At 42.8% G+C, this 15,259-nt stretch overlaps 1 protein-coding gene across 1 annotated transcript in view; it reads left to right on the top strand.

Moving 5' to 3' along the window:
- Window positions 1-2,611: 2,611 nt before the first annotated feature.
- Window positions 2,612-15,259, top strand: part of Cyp27a1 (cytochrome P450 family 27 subfamily A member 1) — a 38,066-nt gene continuing 25,418 nt past the window's right edge. Inside the window, exon 1 of the mRNA XM_076865819.2 lies at window positions 2,612-3,160. Coding sequence (XP_076721934.1) covers window positions 2,897-3,160 — 264 coding nt within the window. The 5' untranslated portion in view covers window positions 2,612-2,896. The remainder of the gene's footprint in view (window positions 3,161-15,259) is intronic.

Genomic DNA, 15,259 nt, shown 5'->3' with positions numbered 1-15,259 from the left:
TCTGAGGCAGGAAGATCACAAGTTAGAGGCTAATCTCTGAAACTTATTAAGACCCTGTCTCAAAAATTTTTAAAAATTTTAAAAAGAAAAGAGGGCTGGGATTGTGGCTCAGTAGTAGAGTGCTCATCTAGAACATATGAGGCCCTGGGTTCAATCCACAGTACCACATAAAAATAAATAAAATAAAAGTATTGTATCCAATTACAACTAAAATAAATAAAATATATATATATATATATATATATATATATATATATATATATATATATATATATATTTTTTTTTTTTTTTAAAAGAAAAAGGTCTGGGAATATAGCTCAATGGTAAACCCCTGGGTTCAATCCCCAGTACTGCAATCAATCAATCAATCAAAAAATTAATGAACTAGAAGAGACAAAAGAAGAGAAAGGGGGTTGGGGTGTAGCTCCGTGATAGAGTGCATACTTGGCATGTACAAGGCCGTGCATTAGATCTCTAGCACCACACACACAAATAATAATCATGATAAAGAAGACACAGACACAATGAAAAAGCTCTAACACAAATATAGGTTGAGTCATAGAAGAAGAGAAAGAATAGGAAAAAGCAATGTTTATACAGAAAAAACTCCCAAAGCTGATGAAAGATGTTTAGTCACAAATTCAAGAAACTTAGCTGCTAGGCAGGCATTTTTAGGTGGAAGCCCAGAAGAAGGCCCTTCAGAGAAATTTACAAGGAATCAGCCTAAATTCTAGAATCCTTTAACTCAACACCACCCCCAAACCTCTCACCTGGGCCATAAATAACCTGGGAATGGAACCCTGGGCCTTGCTCATGCTCTTGCTCTACCACTGGGTCAAATCCCCACCTTTTTATATTCATTCTTTTTAAGTGACCTAATATGTCTTTGCTCATCATAATACTAAATTCTCTGCCCAGAGGTGTGACTGGGGGTGGGGGGGGTGCACTTTTTTTTTTTTTTTTTTGAAGTACTGGGGATTAAATCTAAGGATGCTCTATGTCTGAGTTACATTCCTCTCTTTTCTTTTCTTCCCTCCCTCTCTCCTTCTCTTTCTTTCTTTCCTTCTGAAGTGGTCTCACTACATTGGCAAGCTGGCCTCCAATTTGCAATCCTCCTGCCTAAGTCTCCCAAGTTGCCAAATTGCAGAGTTCCTGACTACAGCATGTACCACCGTACTCCCTCCTTTCTTTTTTGTATTAGAGATTGAACCCAGGGGTACTTAACCACTGGGTCAAATCTTAAGCCCCTTTTCTGTTTTTTATTTTGAGATAGGGTCTTGCTAAATTGCCCAGGGTGGCCTTGAACTTGCAATCCTCCTGCCTCAGCATCCTGAGTCACTGGGATTGCAGGAGGCACCTCCACATCTGGTGGCATGTTTTCTTTTAAATATGTAGTATGATCTCAAATTGAACACGCTAAACAATGTTCCCAACTCTACATGGGATGATGAATCTTTCCTATATGTGAAAATGTATAATTTTCCCTAGTAAAAAATCCCTTGCTTTCTAAAATTATTTGGGTAGAATACTGCTTTGAGAGTTGTCTCTAACACTGTCATTACTTGCTGCAAAAAGTCTTTGTTTATCCTTTTTTTTTTTTTTTTCTCCTGGTTGTGCTTATTGGCTTTGAAACTCACCCTGGGGTGAACTTGGGTTACAAAACTATGCACCCTAGTATAAACAAAAAGTTTACAACCAGTCACATCAGCTGTCAGTCTAATTGTTTGAATTTAAGAGGTCCCTTTTTCCTCTGGCTGGCTATAAACAATTCTTTGGATGTCTTTAGAGCCAGTTTTATTATCCTGCTGCATTCTTCATTCGTGGGCTAAATAACCTTTGATTCTGTTCTTGTTTAATATTTATATGAGTTGTTTCTTCTTTGCAGTCCTGGGGATTGAACCCAAGAACTTTGCTTAGGCTAGGCAAGTGCTCTACCACTGAGCTACATTCCTAGACCTTTTTATTTTGTATTTTAAGACAGGATCTCCCAAAGTTGTGGAGGCTGATCCGGACCTTGTGATTCTTCTGTGTAACTGGGATTACAGGAGTGCCTGGCTGAAAACCATACTTTGAATATGCATGAAACAAAGGATTCATTAAACAATGCTTTTTCTTCTTACGTTTTTTTTTTTTTTTTTTTTTCCTTTTTGGTACTATTTTGTTCTTTTCATTTTATTGGAAGTAATCTTTGTCACAACCCACTAATGCTGGTCTCAATTTGTAGTTTGAAACATCCTGCTTTAGCGGATGGGCTGGGGAGGTGTGCATTTTAAAACTTCACTAATATTTAATTTCTTTGTTCGTTTTCCCAGCTCCAGGGGTCAGATGACCTTGGCCACTGGACCTTTTTGGCTTTTTCCTAGCTCAGCGCTCCGATTCCAGGATCTCTGCTGGAGACCAATAGGAAAAGCCAACGGGGCAGCCGAGCCTCGGAGCCGGTTCCAGGTAGGTCCGGGAAGTGCGGACCGCTGGGGCGATGGCGCCGGGCCCGCCGGCGAAGGCGGATCTCACGGGGTGGGGCCTGCAGCTCCTGGAAATGGAGGGCAGGACTCCCGCCCACGGTTCAGAGCCAGTGAAAAGTTTTCCTCGGGCGTCTGCAGCAGCGTGGGCTAGGGAGGAGGTGGGGGAGGCAGGCAGCGCCGGAGCGCGGTGGGTCCCGCCAAGTCACCTTGTCCCCGGGCCCGGAGCTTCCATCCGGAGAAGGTGGCTGCAGTGTGTTCGCTAGGCTGCCCTTTGCAAGGGTGGGGACCGCGACAAAAGTGAACAGGAAGGAGCCTGGCCCGCCTTTCCTTGGCCCGCCCCCTACCCCCACCCACGGGTCACCCTTGCCTTTGAATCCGCCCCTCAGTTCAGCCTCCCAGGCTGGCCCGGGTGCCCGGCCTCCTGAGTACCATCCATGGCTGCGCTGGGCTGCGCGAGGCTGAGGTGGGCGCTGCTGACCACGCGAGCGGCCGGCCGTGGCCTCTGCCCACACGGGGCCAGAGCCAAAGCTGCGATCCCTGCCACCCTCCCAGCGGACGAGGCAGCCGAGGGACCAGGAGCCAGTCCTGGCGATGGGCGGCGGCTGCGAAGCTTGGACGAGCTCCCAAAGCAAGGGCAGCTGCGCTTTTTTTTCCAGCTGTTCGTGCAAGGCTATGTACTGCGCTTGCATGAGCTCCAGGTAACCAGGTGGGGACATGAGACCTGAGGGTGGGAGTGGGCAGTGGGACCCAGAAGCTGAAGGTGAGGGAGACATTGGACAAAAGTAAAGGAGACTTAGTTAAGGAAGTTAACTCTGGGCCAAAAGAGGCGCGTCACAAACTGGAAGTTTGTAGGGAAAATGTGCAGATGAGTGGTATGCATAAGAAGGGCATCAGCAAGGAGCATTCTTGGAGGCTAAACTTCAAGTGGATAGACAAGGTAGCCTGTAATGCCAGCCTATAATGCCAGCTACTCTGCAGGCTGAAGCAGAAGGATAGCAAGTTCCAGGGCAGCCTCAATCATTGGTGAGAAACTGTCTCAAAATACAAAAAAAAAAAAAAAAAAAAAAAAAAAAAAAAAATTTCTGGGGGTGTAGCTCAATGGTAGAGCACTTTCATAGTATGTGTGAATGTTAGGTTCAACCCCTAGTACCCTCCAATAAAAGAAGGGGAACAGAGGTTGGGAGTGGGGAGAGCTGTCTTGGGAAGAGAATAACAGATGGAAGTGTACAAACTGTCAGAGGATGCAGAATCATCTGCAGTGATGTTGGCTGCCACAAACAGTCTTCCAAAGCAACTAACTTAGGGAGGATCACAGCTGCATCCTCTGCACTTGCCTATGTGGCTGTGTCTCTCTTGAGGTCCCTGTTGGATTCACATTTCTAAGGCTTGAGGGACAGATCATAAGGTACTGAGAGAGGGTTAAGAAATTACTCCCTGTGATCTGACTCCTTTAAGCCTAGAAACCAGAGTCCCATGAAGTTCCCCTGGTCAATTCAATCTCTAGAAATATGAAAGGCCCAATGAATGCCCAAGGCTATGGACTGAGAATTTCTCAGAGGGAGATTGGCTCTAGATGAGCAGCTACCAAAGAAATTCTAGATGGCCTTGGGACGAGGAAGAGGAAGCTTGAGAAACACCAGGATGTGTGGTCTTTTAAAGCAGAGCCCCCAAAGATCTTGGATCACTCGAACCTGAATTGCCCCATGGAAAATAAATTAGCCCTCCCCATTACAAAGGCTGGTGTAAGTAAAGAGCAGAGTGTTGTACATCTGCAAAACCCAATTGCTCTACTGAGGAAGAGGATGTGTTTCAGTGACATACATGATACAAATCAGTTAGAATTGGTTTGGTTACTATTCATACTGGCTTAAAATCTGAAGCACTTTTATATGCTCATAGGATGAAAAACTTCAATAGTTGAATGTCTTTCAAGGGTAATTTCTCTAGAAATTTGTCTTTGTCTTGTATTGTTGTAACAAAGTATCCAAGTCTGGGTACTTTGTAAAGAAAAGAGGTTTACTGAGCTTGCAGTTTGGGAGGATAAAAGTCCAAGGTCTGCAGCCCCATCTGGCCAGCTCTGGTATCTCTGTGTATGCCACGGCAGATGGCATTACATGACAGGAAGGGTATGCCAGAGAGAGGTCAAATAGTGAGAGGATGCAAGAGACTAGGAAGGAGCCAGGCTTCCTCTTTCATAAAAACTCGCTTTTGTAGGAACTAATTCCCCCTGTGAGAGCATCCCCCTGTGATAGTCAGGACCCAAACTTCTTCCACTCAGCCCCCCTTCTTAATCCCACCACCTTTCAGTACTGCTACCTTGGGAACCAAGTTTCCAACACATAAACTTTTGAAGGGACAAAGCACACCCACTACTAGCCCGTGAAGATCATGTCCTTTGCACAATGCATTCATTCAGGCCAATAGTTCTCGGAATCTTAATTTGTTTTGAGTATCAACTCAAAAAAGTCTGAAGTCTCATCTGAGACACAGGCAAACTTCTTCCAGATGTGAACCCGTAAAATAAAAAACAAGTTTTGTCTTTCTCCGATACAATGGCAGGGCAGGGATAGGATAAACATTTCTATTCTCTGGCCCCCAGCAAGACTGAAACTCTGCAGCACAGACATTAAATCTTAAAAGCTCCAAGTCCTGCGTCCTGTGCACACTGGGGTGGGGAATGGGCCTCTTAGGCAGCCCTGCTTCCCCCTCCCCCTTTCCTGCCCCAGACTTCCTGAATTCCAGAGGCTGAGGCAGGAGGACAGCTGGGTTTCATGCAGGCATTTGTGACCTTCTCAGGTGAGTGCTGCATGCCACTGGTTGCCCTGGCTGTCTTGGGTCCTGGTTATGGCTTCATCACTTTCGTGGCTCTGTTGAGCATTTTTTTGAGGTACTGGGGATTAAATCTGGGCTGTTCTATCACTGAATTACATCCCTACCCTTTTCCTTTTTGATTTTGAGACAGGGGCTTTGCTAAGTTGCCTAGGGGGGCCTTGAACTTTCGATCTTCTTGTCTTAGCCTCCCAAGTAGCTGGGATTCCAGGTGTGTGCCACCACCCTCAGCTTCTACTGGGCATTTAATGGAGATTCTCTGTGGTGGACCTGCCCCTGTGGCAAACTTCTGCCTGGCCACCTAGGTTGGTTTTTTTTTTTTTTTTTTCCTACTCTTGGTGGCAGCTGTGTGGCCTCACTTTCTGTGTGCCTATAGAATTAGCACCACGTGAACTCTGCCAATGCCTATTGCATCCTCTGGAGCAGCAGCACAAACTGCACCAGGGCCCATGTGAGCAGCAGCTGGAGTGGGCAAGTACTGCTCTGGGATAGGAAGAGCAGGGCCCCCCCCCCCCCCCCCCCCCCCCCCCCCGTGGCCCTGGGTGGCAGTTCCTGAAACCATTCTGCCCTCTGAGTCCTCTGGGACTGTGATGGAAGGGTGTCCTGATGCCCAGCTCCCTTTGTCTGTCTAATAATCTCATTAACAAGTGGTGGCTCACTGCACCCCTACACCCTTTTTTCTTTTTTCCTTTTTTTTTCTCTTGATATAAGTAGGCTGTGACTTTTTCCAAATTTCCACACTCTCCTTTTCTTCTTCTTATCCACCCCTAAGTCATTGCCATTGCTCTTGAATCTTACTGTATATATATTTTAAAGTACCCACACAACTTCTTCTGTATTTTGCTTAGAAATTTTTTTTTGCCAGATACCTATTAAGTCATCACCCTAAATTTGGCCTTTCACAAAGCTGTAGGGCATGGATGCAATTCAGCTAAGTTCGTTGCTACTTAATAACAAGGATGGCCTGTTCTCTGATTTCCAATAAGATATATTTTTTCTTTTTATTTGAGATCTTGTCTGCATGTTCTTTACTGTCCTCATTTTTATCATCATTGCAGTCACAACAACTTAGGCAATCTCTAAGAATATCTAGCTCCTGGGCTGGGATTGTGGCTCAGTGGTAGAGTGCTTGCCAAGCATGTGGGAAGCACCGGGTTGGATCCTCAGCACCACATAAAAACAAATAAATAAAATAAAGGTATTGAATTCATCTACAACTAAAAAATATTATTAAAAAAGAATATCTAGCTCCTTCCAAGTCTCTTTATTTGCATCCTCACCAGAATTGCCCACAGTGCTTTGTTTAAATAAAAGACCCATTGATGACTCCATGCCCTTCCAACCCCTGCTCATTACCTAGTTCAAAAGCCACTTCCATGTTCTTAGGTATCATCATAACAACAATGCTACTCAGTAATAATTTTCTGTCTTAGTCCATTTTGTGTTGCTGTAATGAAATATCGGAGGCTGGGTAACTTTAAAGAAAAGAGGTTTATTTGACTTATAATTCTGAAAAATCCAAAGAGTATGAGGTACTAGTGACTGGTGAGGGTCCTCTTGGCTGTGCCATAACATGGTGGAGAAGTAGGAGAGGAGGTAAGTATGTGTGCAGAGAGAGGTCAAATGGCAAGATAAGAAGAAATAGAGCAGGGAGAGGCCAGCTCTGCTCACTGGAACTAAGCTGTTTCCATGAGGGTGGTTATGACCCAGTCACCTCCCATGAAGTTTTACTCTTTTTTAAAAAATATTTTTTAGTTGTCAATGAGTCTTTTATTTAATTTATTTACTTATATGCATTGCTGAGGATTGAACCCAGGGCCTCACACATGTCAAGCAAGTGCTCTACTGCTGAGCCATATCTCTAGCCCATGAAGTTCTATCCTTAAAGGTCTCACCACTTTTTAATACTATTAGTTTCAGGACCAGGCTTCCAGCACATGAATCTCTGGGGAGCAAGATAATTGAATCATAGCAAGAGGCATGAAGTCATCAAGCTACAGTTTATTTTTCTGCAGTTCTTTTGGCTCTGCTGTCTTGTAGAAGTTGGTTGACTAGGTTGGCCTGGGTTAATTGCCCATCCTGGAGTCCATCATAATGGCCAGAACAGAGACACATTTTAATTAGCTTAGCCGTATGCAGCTTCACTCCTAAAGCTAGGGTTGAGGCCCCCCACCCAAACTGGGTGGCTCCCTCCCAAAAGGGAGAAGAGGAAGGGGTGTTAGGGTAGCCAACTTATGAAGTCCTCTGCATCCTTTTTTTTTTTTTTTTTTTAAGCAGAGGTGCTGAGGGCATAGCTCACTGGTGGAGTACTTGCCCAGCATTTTCCAGGCCTTGGATTTGTTCCCCAACATGGCTGAAAAAAAATCCCCTCAAAACCTCACAAAACAAACAAACAAAACTCTCCACATTATCACACATAAAAATAATACAGTCATCTTAGGGAAGCATTGAAACATTTAAGGGAACTGCCAAACAATGATGTTAACAGTGCCAGAGGGACAGGGATATAGCTCAGTGGTAGAGTGTTTGCCAAGCTTGGGAAGGACCTGGATTCAATCCCCAACACACACACACAAAAAAAAAAAAAAAAAAAAAAAAAAGTAGAAAAAAGAAACATTGACATATGTTAAATCTCTACCAAACTTTTGTCTTTCAAAGATGTTGTTCTGAGAATTGTTATCTGCTCTATAGCTCTGATTGTGGGATTGTGGACTACCTGGACTGGTCCCTTCTGTGGACCCCGATTGCCTGAGCACATATTTGTCATTTCATGTATCATGTTTCTTGTCATCACCTGTTTACATGGCTTAGAGATTGGGCTGGTAAAGCTCCGGGAGCTGAGCCTACATCTTTTCCACCTCTGTCCCTGCAGCACCAGGCACGGTCTTAGGTTTCAGGAGTGGCAGTGGGCAGTGGACACTCCTAATGGTAAACTTCTGTGACACTTGTCTTCCCAGCTCCCTGCTCTGGGTAGTTTGACCTAAGATAGAGTGAAGGAGATACAGTGAAGGAGGAAGGCAGACCGGTTGAGCCTGGCCCTTCAGTTCTTAGTGTTTCTAGTGCAGAAATTAAATTGTTGGGCTGGGGATGTGGCTCAAGAGGTACCGCGCTCGCCTGGTGTTCGTGTGCCCGGGTTCGATCCTCAGCACCACATACAAATAAAGATGTTGTGTCTGCCGAAAACTAAAAAATAAATAAATAAATAAATAAAAAGGAAAGAAATTAAATTGTCGGGGTGGGAGTTGGGGAGATTGAACCCAGGGGCATTCTACCAGTAAGCTATACTCCAAGCCCTTTTTATTTTTTTTTCTTTTGAGTCAGGGTCTCACTAAGTTGCCAAGGCCAGCCTCAAACTTGGCAATCCTCTTGCCTTGGCCTCCCTAATAACTTGCATTATAGGCACATGCCATCACACCTGGCTCAGAAACTAAACTTTGTCAGCACAATCAGCATGGGCACATTATTGGGGATTGACTCACATTGACCAAACCCACAGAAACAACTGTGTGGACTGGAGTGCCCCCATGTTTATTTTGTGAGGTGATCAATCCCCTCAGGGTCATATTACTCTGTCAGGCAAACATGCCCTGTTCTGGTTCTGTATTATTGCATAATGAACTATCCCCAAATATAGTGGCTTAAAATAACAAACATTTTGCTGGAGTCACAATCTTGTGGGTCAGGAATTTGAGCAGGGTACCATGAAGAGGACTTTTCTCTATTTCATGAGGGAGTCGAGGGGGGTTCAGTTCAAATGGCTGAAGAATTGCTCAAGTGGAGCCTTATGTCTGGACTTCAAGTCTGACTTTTGACTGATATGTCACATCTGCTGGGGCTGGAATGACCAGGAAGCCTTCTTCCATGGCATGATTGGTGGCCAGGCTGGTTTGGCCTAGAACAGCTGGGTCTCTGTCTCTCTGCAGGGCTGGCTTGGGCTTCCTCACAGCATGGAGGTGTTAAGATAGTCTTCTTACATGGTGCTAGCAGTCCTGAGTAAGTGTTTAAGAGACAGAAAGTAGAATTTATCCACTTCTTAAGGCCTGGGCCTGGAAATGGGCACAACAGCATGTTCACTATATTTCATTCATCAGAGAAGTTACAGCATCCACAGACTTTAGAGAAGACATAGACCCTACTTTCTAAGGGAAGAGATGTCAAAGAATCTATAGCCACGATAGCCATATTTAATTCACTATGTTGTTCCAAGGATCCAGGTACCTAGGGAGAAAAGTGAATGACTACATTAGTAGACTGCTTGTATGCAAGGACCTAGAACTAAAGGAGTAGAATTGTATGGAAGGAAATTCCACTTAGACCATGGAGAAACCTGGTTGAATGAGCTTCTCAGATGCCCCTCCCTTAGGTGAAGTGGGGCTCTCCCTTGGAGAGTGAGAGGTAAATGCTGCCACAGCCTTGCTGTTTGGCTCCCCCTCTTCTACATTTTGTAATAATCACCTCTATTCTGTTAACACATTCTCTTTTTATTGATTGAATAGATCTTCTTCCCCGACACTAGTGTTACCTTTATACCTACCAGAGCTTATAGGTGTGTTTTTCAGTGTCATTTGGCAGACATGAACAGGTTCTCTATTAGGGTGTGGGAGAATAGAGTCCACTGCCTTTAAGCTTCAAGAATGGGAAATTTGAGGCTAGGTATGAAGGTAAAAAATGCAGAACTCATACCAGCTTAACAATTGCACTGCCAGGGTTTTATCTTACAGCACCACTGTGGTCAGTGAGGTACCGAAGAATGTTTAAGGCAGCATTCTATGCAGCTGGGAAAGATTAGAGTGACTTAAATGTACCACAATGGAAGCATAATTAAATTATGGCCCATCCACAAGATGGGGTTTTAGGCAACCTCTAAAAAGAATGGGGCAATCCATGTACTACTATGAATTGCTTGCTAAGACACGGGAAGAAGGTAAGGTGCCAAAATATGTAATGTGCCATCATTTGTGGATAAAGAAAGAGTATGAGGCAGATGTGATTATAGATATGTTTGTGTATGCATGAAATACCTCTGGAGGGCTGGGGGTGTAGCTCAAGTGTAGAACACTTGCCTAGCATGCACTAGATCCTGCCCTAGGTCCTTGGCACCATGAGAACAACTACTAATGATGACAAAGAAAATCTCTAGAAGAACACACAAGAAATGGACAACAAGGGTTGCCTCTGTATGGGGGTTTTGGACTCCAGACGTGAAAGTCAGGAGGAAGACATCCTTGCCATCATACACCCTTTTACATTTTTTGGATTTTAACTGTGTCCACATATTTATTACCTTTTGTGATTAAAAACAAACAAAACAAAAACAATAGCAGCCAGGCAAAAATCCCAGTGACTTGAGAGGCTGAGGCAGGAGGATGGCAAGTTTGAGGACAGCCTGGACAACTTAATGAGACACTATCTCAAAATAAAATTTAAAAAGCGCTGGGGATGCAGCTCAGTGGTACAGCACCTCTGGGTTCAGTACCCATGAGTGCAAAAGAAAACAAAAAAGCAAAGAAATTGAGAGCAGGAGATAAAACATGGTTGACCATATGTATCTCTGTCCAACATAAAATTTTGGGAATCTTTTGACACCCATTCCCATCCTGTATCCCTGTTGGGCTCTGAGTCTTTACTTTTGAATCCTCTTTTGACCTTTGCCTCTGTTGCTGGTCATTCACTCCTTTTTTGGTATTCTCACTGATCAGCCTGGCAGGACTTTCGAACCACGTTGTGTTGTTCTAGTCCCCTGAAGTTTCCCTTGGTTGCTGTGGGAGCTGGCCGCAGGGGTGGACAGTGCTTTTGGTTTTCTGAGGGTCTTCCTGAGGGCATCCCAGGTGCAGCTCTTTTTGAATCACTTTGGGATGCTCCCCTACCTTCATCCCATTATATCCCATTGTTTTTCTAGGTCACAAAATCAGGGGAAATTATTATTTTTTAAAATATTTTTTTTAGTTGTAGATGGACACAATATCTTTATTTTTATTTGTTTATTTTTATGTGGTGCTGGGGATTGAACCCAGGGTTTCACACATGCAAGGCAAGCGCTCTACAACTGAGCTACAGCCCTAGTCCTCAGAGGGAAATTCTTACTATCCACCTCTCTGGTACACATCTTTATAACTTATGGTAGTTCTGTATTCTTTCAGAGAAACAGAAACTTTTCTGAGGTTGAAGTAATGACATGCACAAAAATGTCTTTTTGTAAGCTTTGTTTATAAAATAAAAAAAAAAAAGGGCTGTGGTAAAGCTCTTGTCTAACATGCAGGAAGCCCTGGGTTCAATCCCTAAACCAAGAAAAAAAAGATCAGAAGTGTGAAATGTCCATCAAAAATATGGAAACTCAAAGCAAAGTTGAGTATAGAATAATATATACAATAGAATACCACTTATATGATTTATTTTTTGTTTGTTTGTATTTTGTAGTACTGGGGAAATTGAACCCAGGGGTGTTCTATCACTGAGCTATTCTTCCATCCTTTTTTACTTTATTTGAGATAAAGTCTCACTAAACTGATCATTCTGGCCTTGACCTTGTGATCCTTCTGCCTTACTTATATGAATTATAAATCACATTCTATAATTATCATTAGATACATACATACATATCCATGTGTATCTACATGTTGATATATATGTGTGCTGTGTGTGTATATAATAAAGTTATATAACCATTTACAGGAAGAATGCACTTCAAATTCAGGGTAGTTGTTACTCTGGGGAGGAAGGGCAAAAGGACTAAGGAAGACTAAAAAGGGGACTTTGTATATGAAATTTTTCATTTAAAAAATATTTGAAGACTATGGGCTGGTGATATAGCTCAGTGGTAGAGCCCTAACCAAAAAAAGAAAAAAAATTTCCACCAGATATTATTATATATGTATAAACATGTATGTATAAAGTCTTTTTAAAATATCTAGTTTCTACTATGTAATACTTAAGTTCAATAATTCATTTTATAATTTTAAAATAAATACATAAGTATTGAAAAATACTTAAAGCAAATATGATAAATATGAACTTGTCTTACTTTGAGAAAAGTGGGTATATGGGTGTTTTTGACTGAATTTTCAACACTAACACATTCATAATAAAGAATAGTGGGCTGGGGTCCTGGCTCAGTGGTAGAGTACTTGCCTAGCTAGCATGTGTGAGGTACTGGGTTCTATCTTCAGCACCACATAAAAATAAAATAAAGGTATTGTGTCCATTTACAACTAAAACTGAAAAAATAAAAAAAAAAAGAATGTAAGTAATTCCACTCATCATGAGTCCAAATTGCGCCACCAGCTTGCTCTGATCTTGGAGGAGCTCATTCACGGCAAGGTGCAGAGCAAGGAGAAGCTGGGAATGCTGTTAATTATTTGGCACCTCCTGTCATTTGGAGATGTGGATTCCACTTGTGTGAGGGGTTGGAGTTAACTCCTGATGACACTTTGGCAGCACTCAGATGGGCTTTCCCTGCTGTACTCCCCTGCCTGTGACCCAGAATGGGCCTTCTTTCTGTCATCTGTCAGCCATATAGACACTGGTGGCCTGTGCCTGGAGTTAGGTCACTCTTATTTATTCAACTGCTGGCTGCTAGCTAAAAGCTGATTTGTTGACCCTGGCAGAACAGTGCTGGGCATTGGTGAGTTCGCTCTAGTTGTCAGGGCTATTTCTTGTGCTTTTCGTGTTTAGCTGAGATGAGAACTTCCCCAAGGAACCTTTATTGCTAAACCAAACAAGCCCCCAATTAGTTTAACAACCAAGAGCAGTCATCAGATTTTTGGTGGGAAGTAGATTTCAGGTAACTTAAATGTTCCTTTTTGTGTTTTGTGGTAACAGATTGAGATAATTACATACTATGCAATTCACCCATTTATAATTATTATTATTATTATTTTGTATTTTATTTTTTTAGTTTTATTGATTTTATTTTTTAAATACATGACACGTAATTCATTACAATTCTTATTACATATGTAGAGTACAATTTTTCATGTCTTTGTATATAGAGTGTGTTCACGCCAATTTATGCCTTTATACATGTACTTTTTTTTGCATTACAATTCTTATTACACATATATACCATAATTTTTCATATCTCTGTTTGTATGTAAAGTAGGTTGACACCCAATTGGAGTCTTCATACCTGTACTTTGGATAATGATGTCCATCACATTCCACCATTCTTGCTAATCCCCTGCCCCCTCCCTTTTTCCTCTGACTCCTCTGCCCTATCTAGAATTAATCTATTCCTGCCATGCTCCCCCTCCCTACCCCACTATGAGTCAGCCTCCTTATATCAGAGAAAACATTTGGCATTTGTTTTTTTGGGATTGGCTAACTTCACTTAGCGTTATCTTTTTCAACGCCATCCATTTACCTGCAAATGCCATGATTTTATTCTCTTTAATGCTGAGTAAAATTCCATTCTGTATATGTACCACATTTTTTCACCCGTTTATAATTAAATGTTTTTTAGTATATTTACATGTTTGTGCAACCATCACCCTAGAGAAAAACCTGGTACCCCCTTAGCAGTCACCCCTCATTTACTCATCTCTCTCCCAGCCGCTGGTGACCACTAATCTACTTCCTGTCTATGGATTTGCATGTCATGAACATTGCATGGAAATGCAATCTTGCAGCATGTGGCCTTTTATGACAAGCTTCTTTTACTTAATGTTTGCAACAAGCTTTATCCATATTGCAGCATCAATACTTCATTTGTTTTTATGGCTGGATAATGTTCCATTGTAGGGATACATCATAATCTGTTTAGCCATTGTCCATTGATAGATATTTGGGTTTTTTCCACTTTTTAGCTCTATCACTTCTTGAGTTCTAAAAGTACACAGAATTCAGAGCTCAGCTGTCTAAATTTGGGGGTTCCCAACACTTTGAAAAGCTGAAAGCTTTTTATTTTTCCTACATCAAAAAATAAATAAATAAATAAATTTTAAAAAGAGAGTTTGTGCGTAGCATATTACGTAAGATTTCAGTTCTACTCCCTGACTCCCAGCCTCTGCACCTCTCCGATTACAACCCTTTGCCTTGGAGGCAGATTAGTGCTTTCTGGACACCATCCTTATCATTTAGTTAACAGGTTCCAGGGCCTGCTTGGGATTATCTACCCTTAACATGTAGGTTAGCCACCATGTATCTTTGGGGTCCACTAGTAGTATAATTCCTTTTTTTAACTGATGAGAAAATAAAGGTAAGCTCATACACACAAGATACGACAAAGCCAAGGCCTGAGAGATTCAGCCCGTAAAGATACAAAGAGCCACTCTTAGATTTAGACAGTTTATTACCTACATAGATAGTGAAAAACAAATAAGCCAAAGGGGCCACCCACCTTGTCCCACACACTCCAGATGACAACACCAAAACACAAGGAGACAGATGACTTCAGCATGGATTGTAGGGTGTCCTTGCTGCCATCAAGTCCCTTCCAGGCTGCAGCTAAGGGACTATATGCTCTGCAGCTCTTTTCTGAGGCAGGCCAGGTTGGAAGGCTCCTGTCTTGAGGGAACTCACAGGGAGGCAATGAGATGCGGTTTCATGACAGTCTCCCAGGTGAGATGAGGGTTGAGTAGAAGAGGTGGCCTCAAGCAGCTCTTTATAGACCTCCCATCTGTCTTGTTGCAGAGGATCACAGTTCCCCACCCACTCACCACTGGGGATTGAACCCAGGGCCTCATGCATGCTAGATGAATGTTTACCACTGAGCTATATCCCAGACTTAAAAAATTTGAGACAGGGTCTTGCTAAGTTGTCCAGCCTGGACTTGAACTTGCTGTCCTGCCTCAGCCTCCTGAGTAGCTGGGACTACAGGCATGCACCACTGCACCCAGCTTATTCTGTTTGTTTTAGGCAACATTAGATGAAAGTGGGCATGGCCATGACTCCATGCAGGTTGGTCAGGCCTATTTGGAGGACAGACAGCAGCTCAGCACCATTTGGAGTGCAACGAAAGCTGTCATCACCTG

Source organism: Callospermophilus lateralis, chromosome 9, assembly GCF_048772815.1.
Source record: "Callospermophilus lateralis isolate mCalLat2 chromosome 9, mCalLat2.hap1, whole genome shotgun sequence".
In the NCBI taxonomy this organism is placed as follows: Eukaryota; Metazoa; Chordata; class Mammalia; order Rodentia; family Sciuridae; genus Callospermophilus; species Callospermophilus lateralis.
The sequence above is the reverse complement of the archived record's forward strand: the minus strand, read 5'-3'. Positions and strand labels throughout refer to the sequence as shown.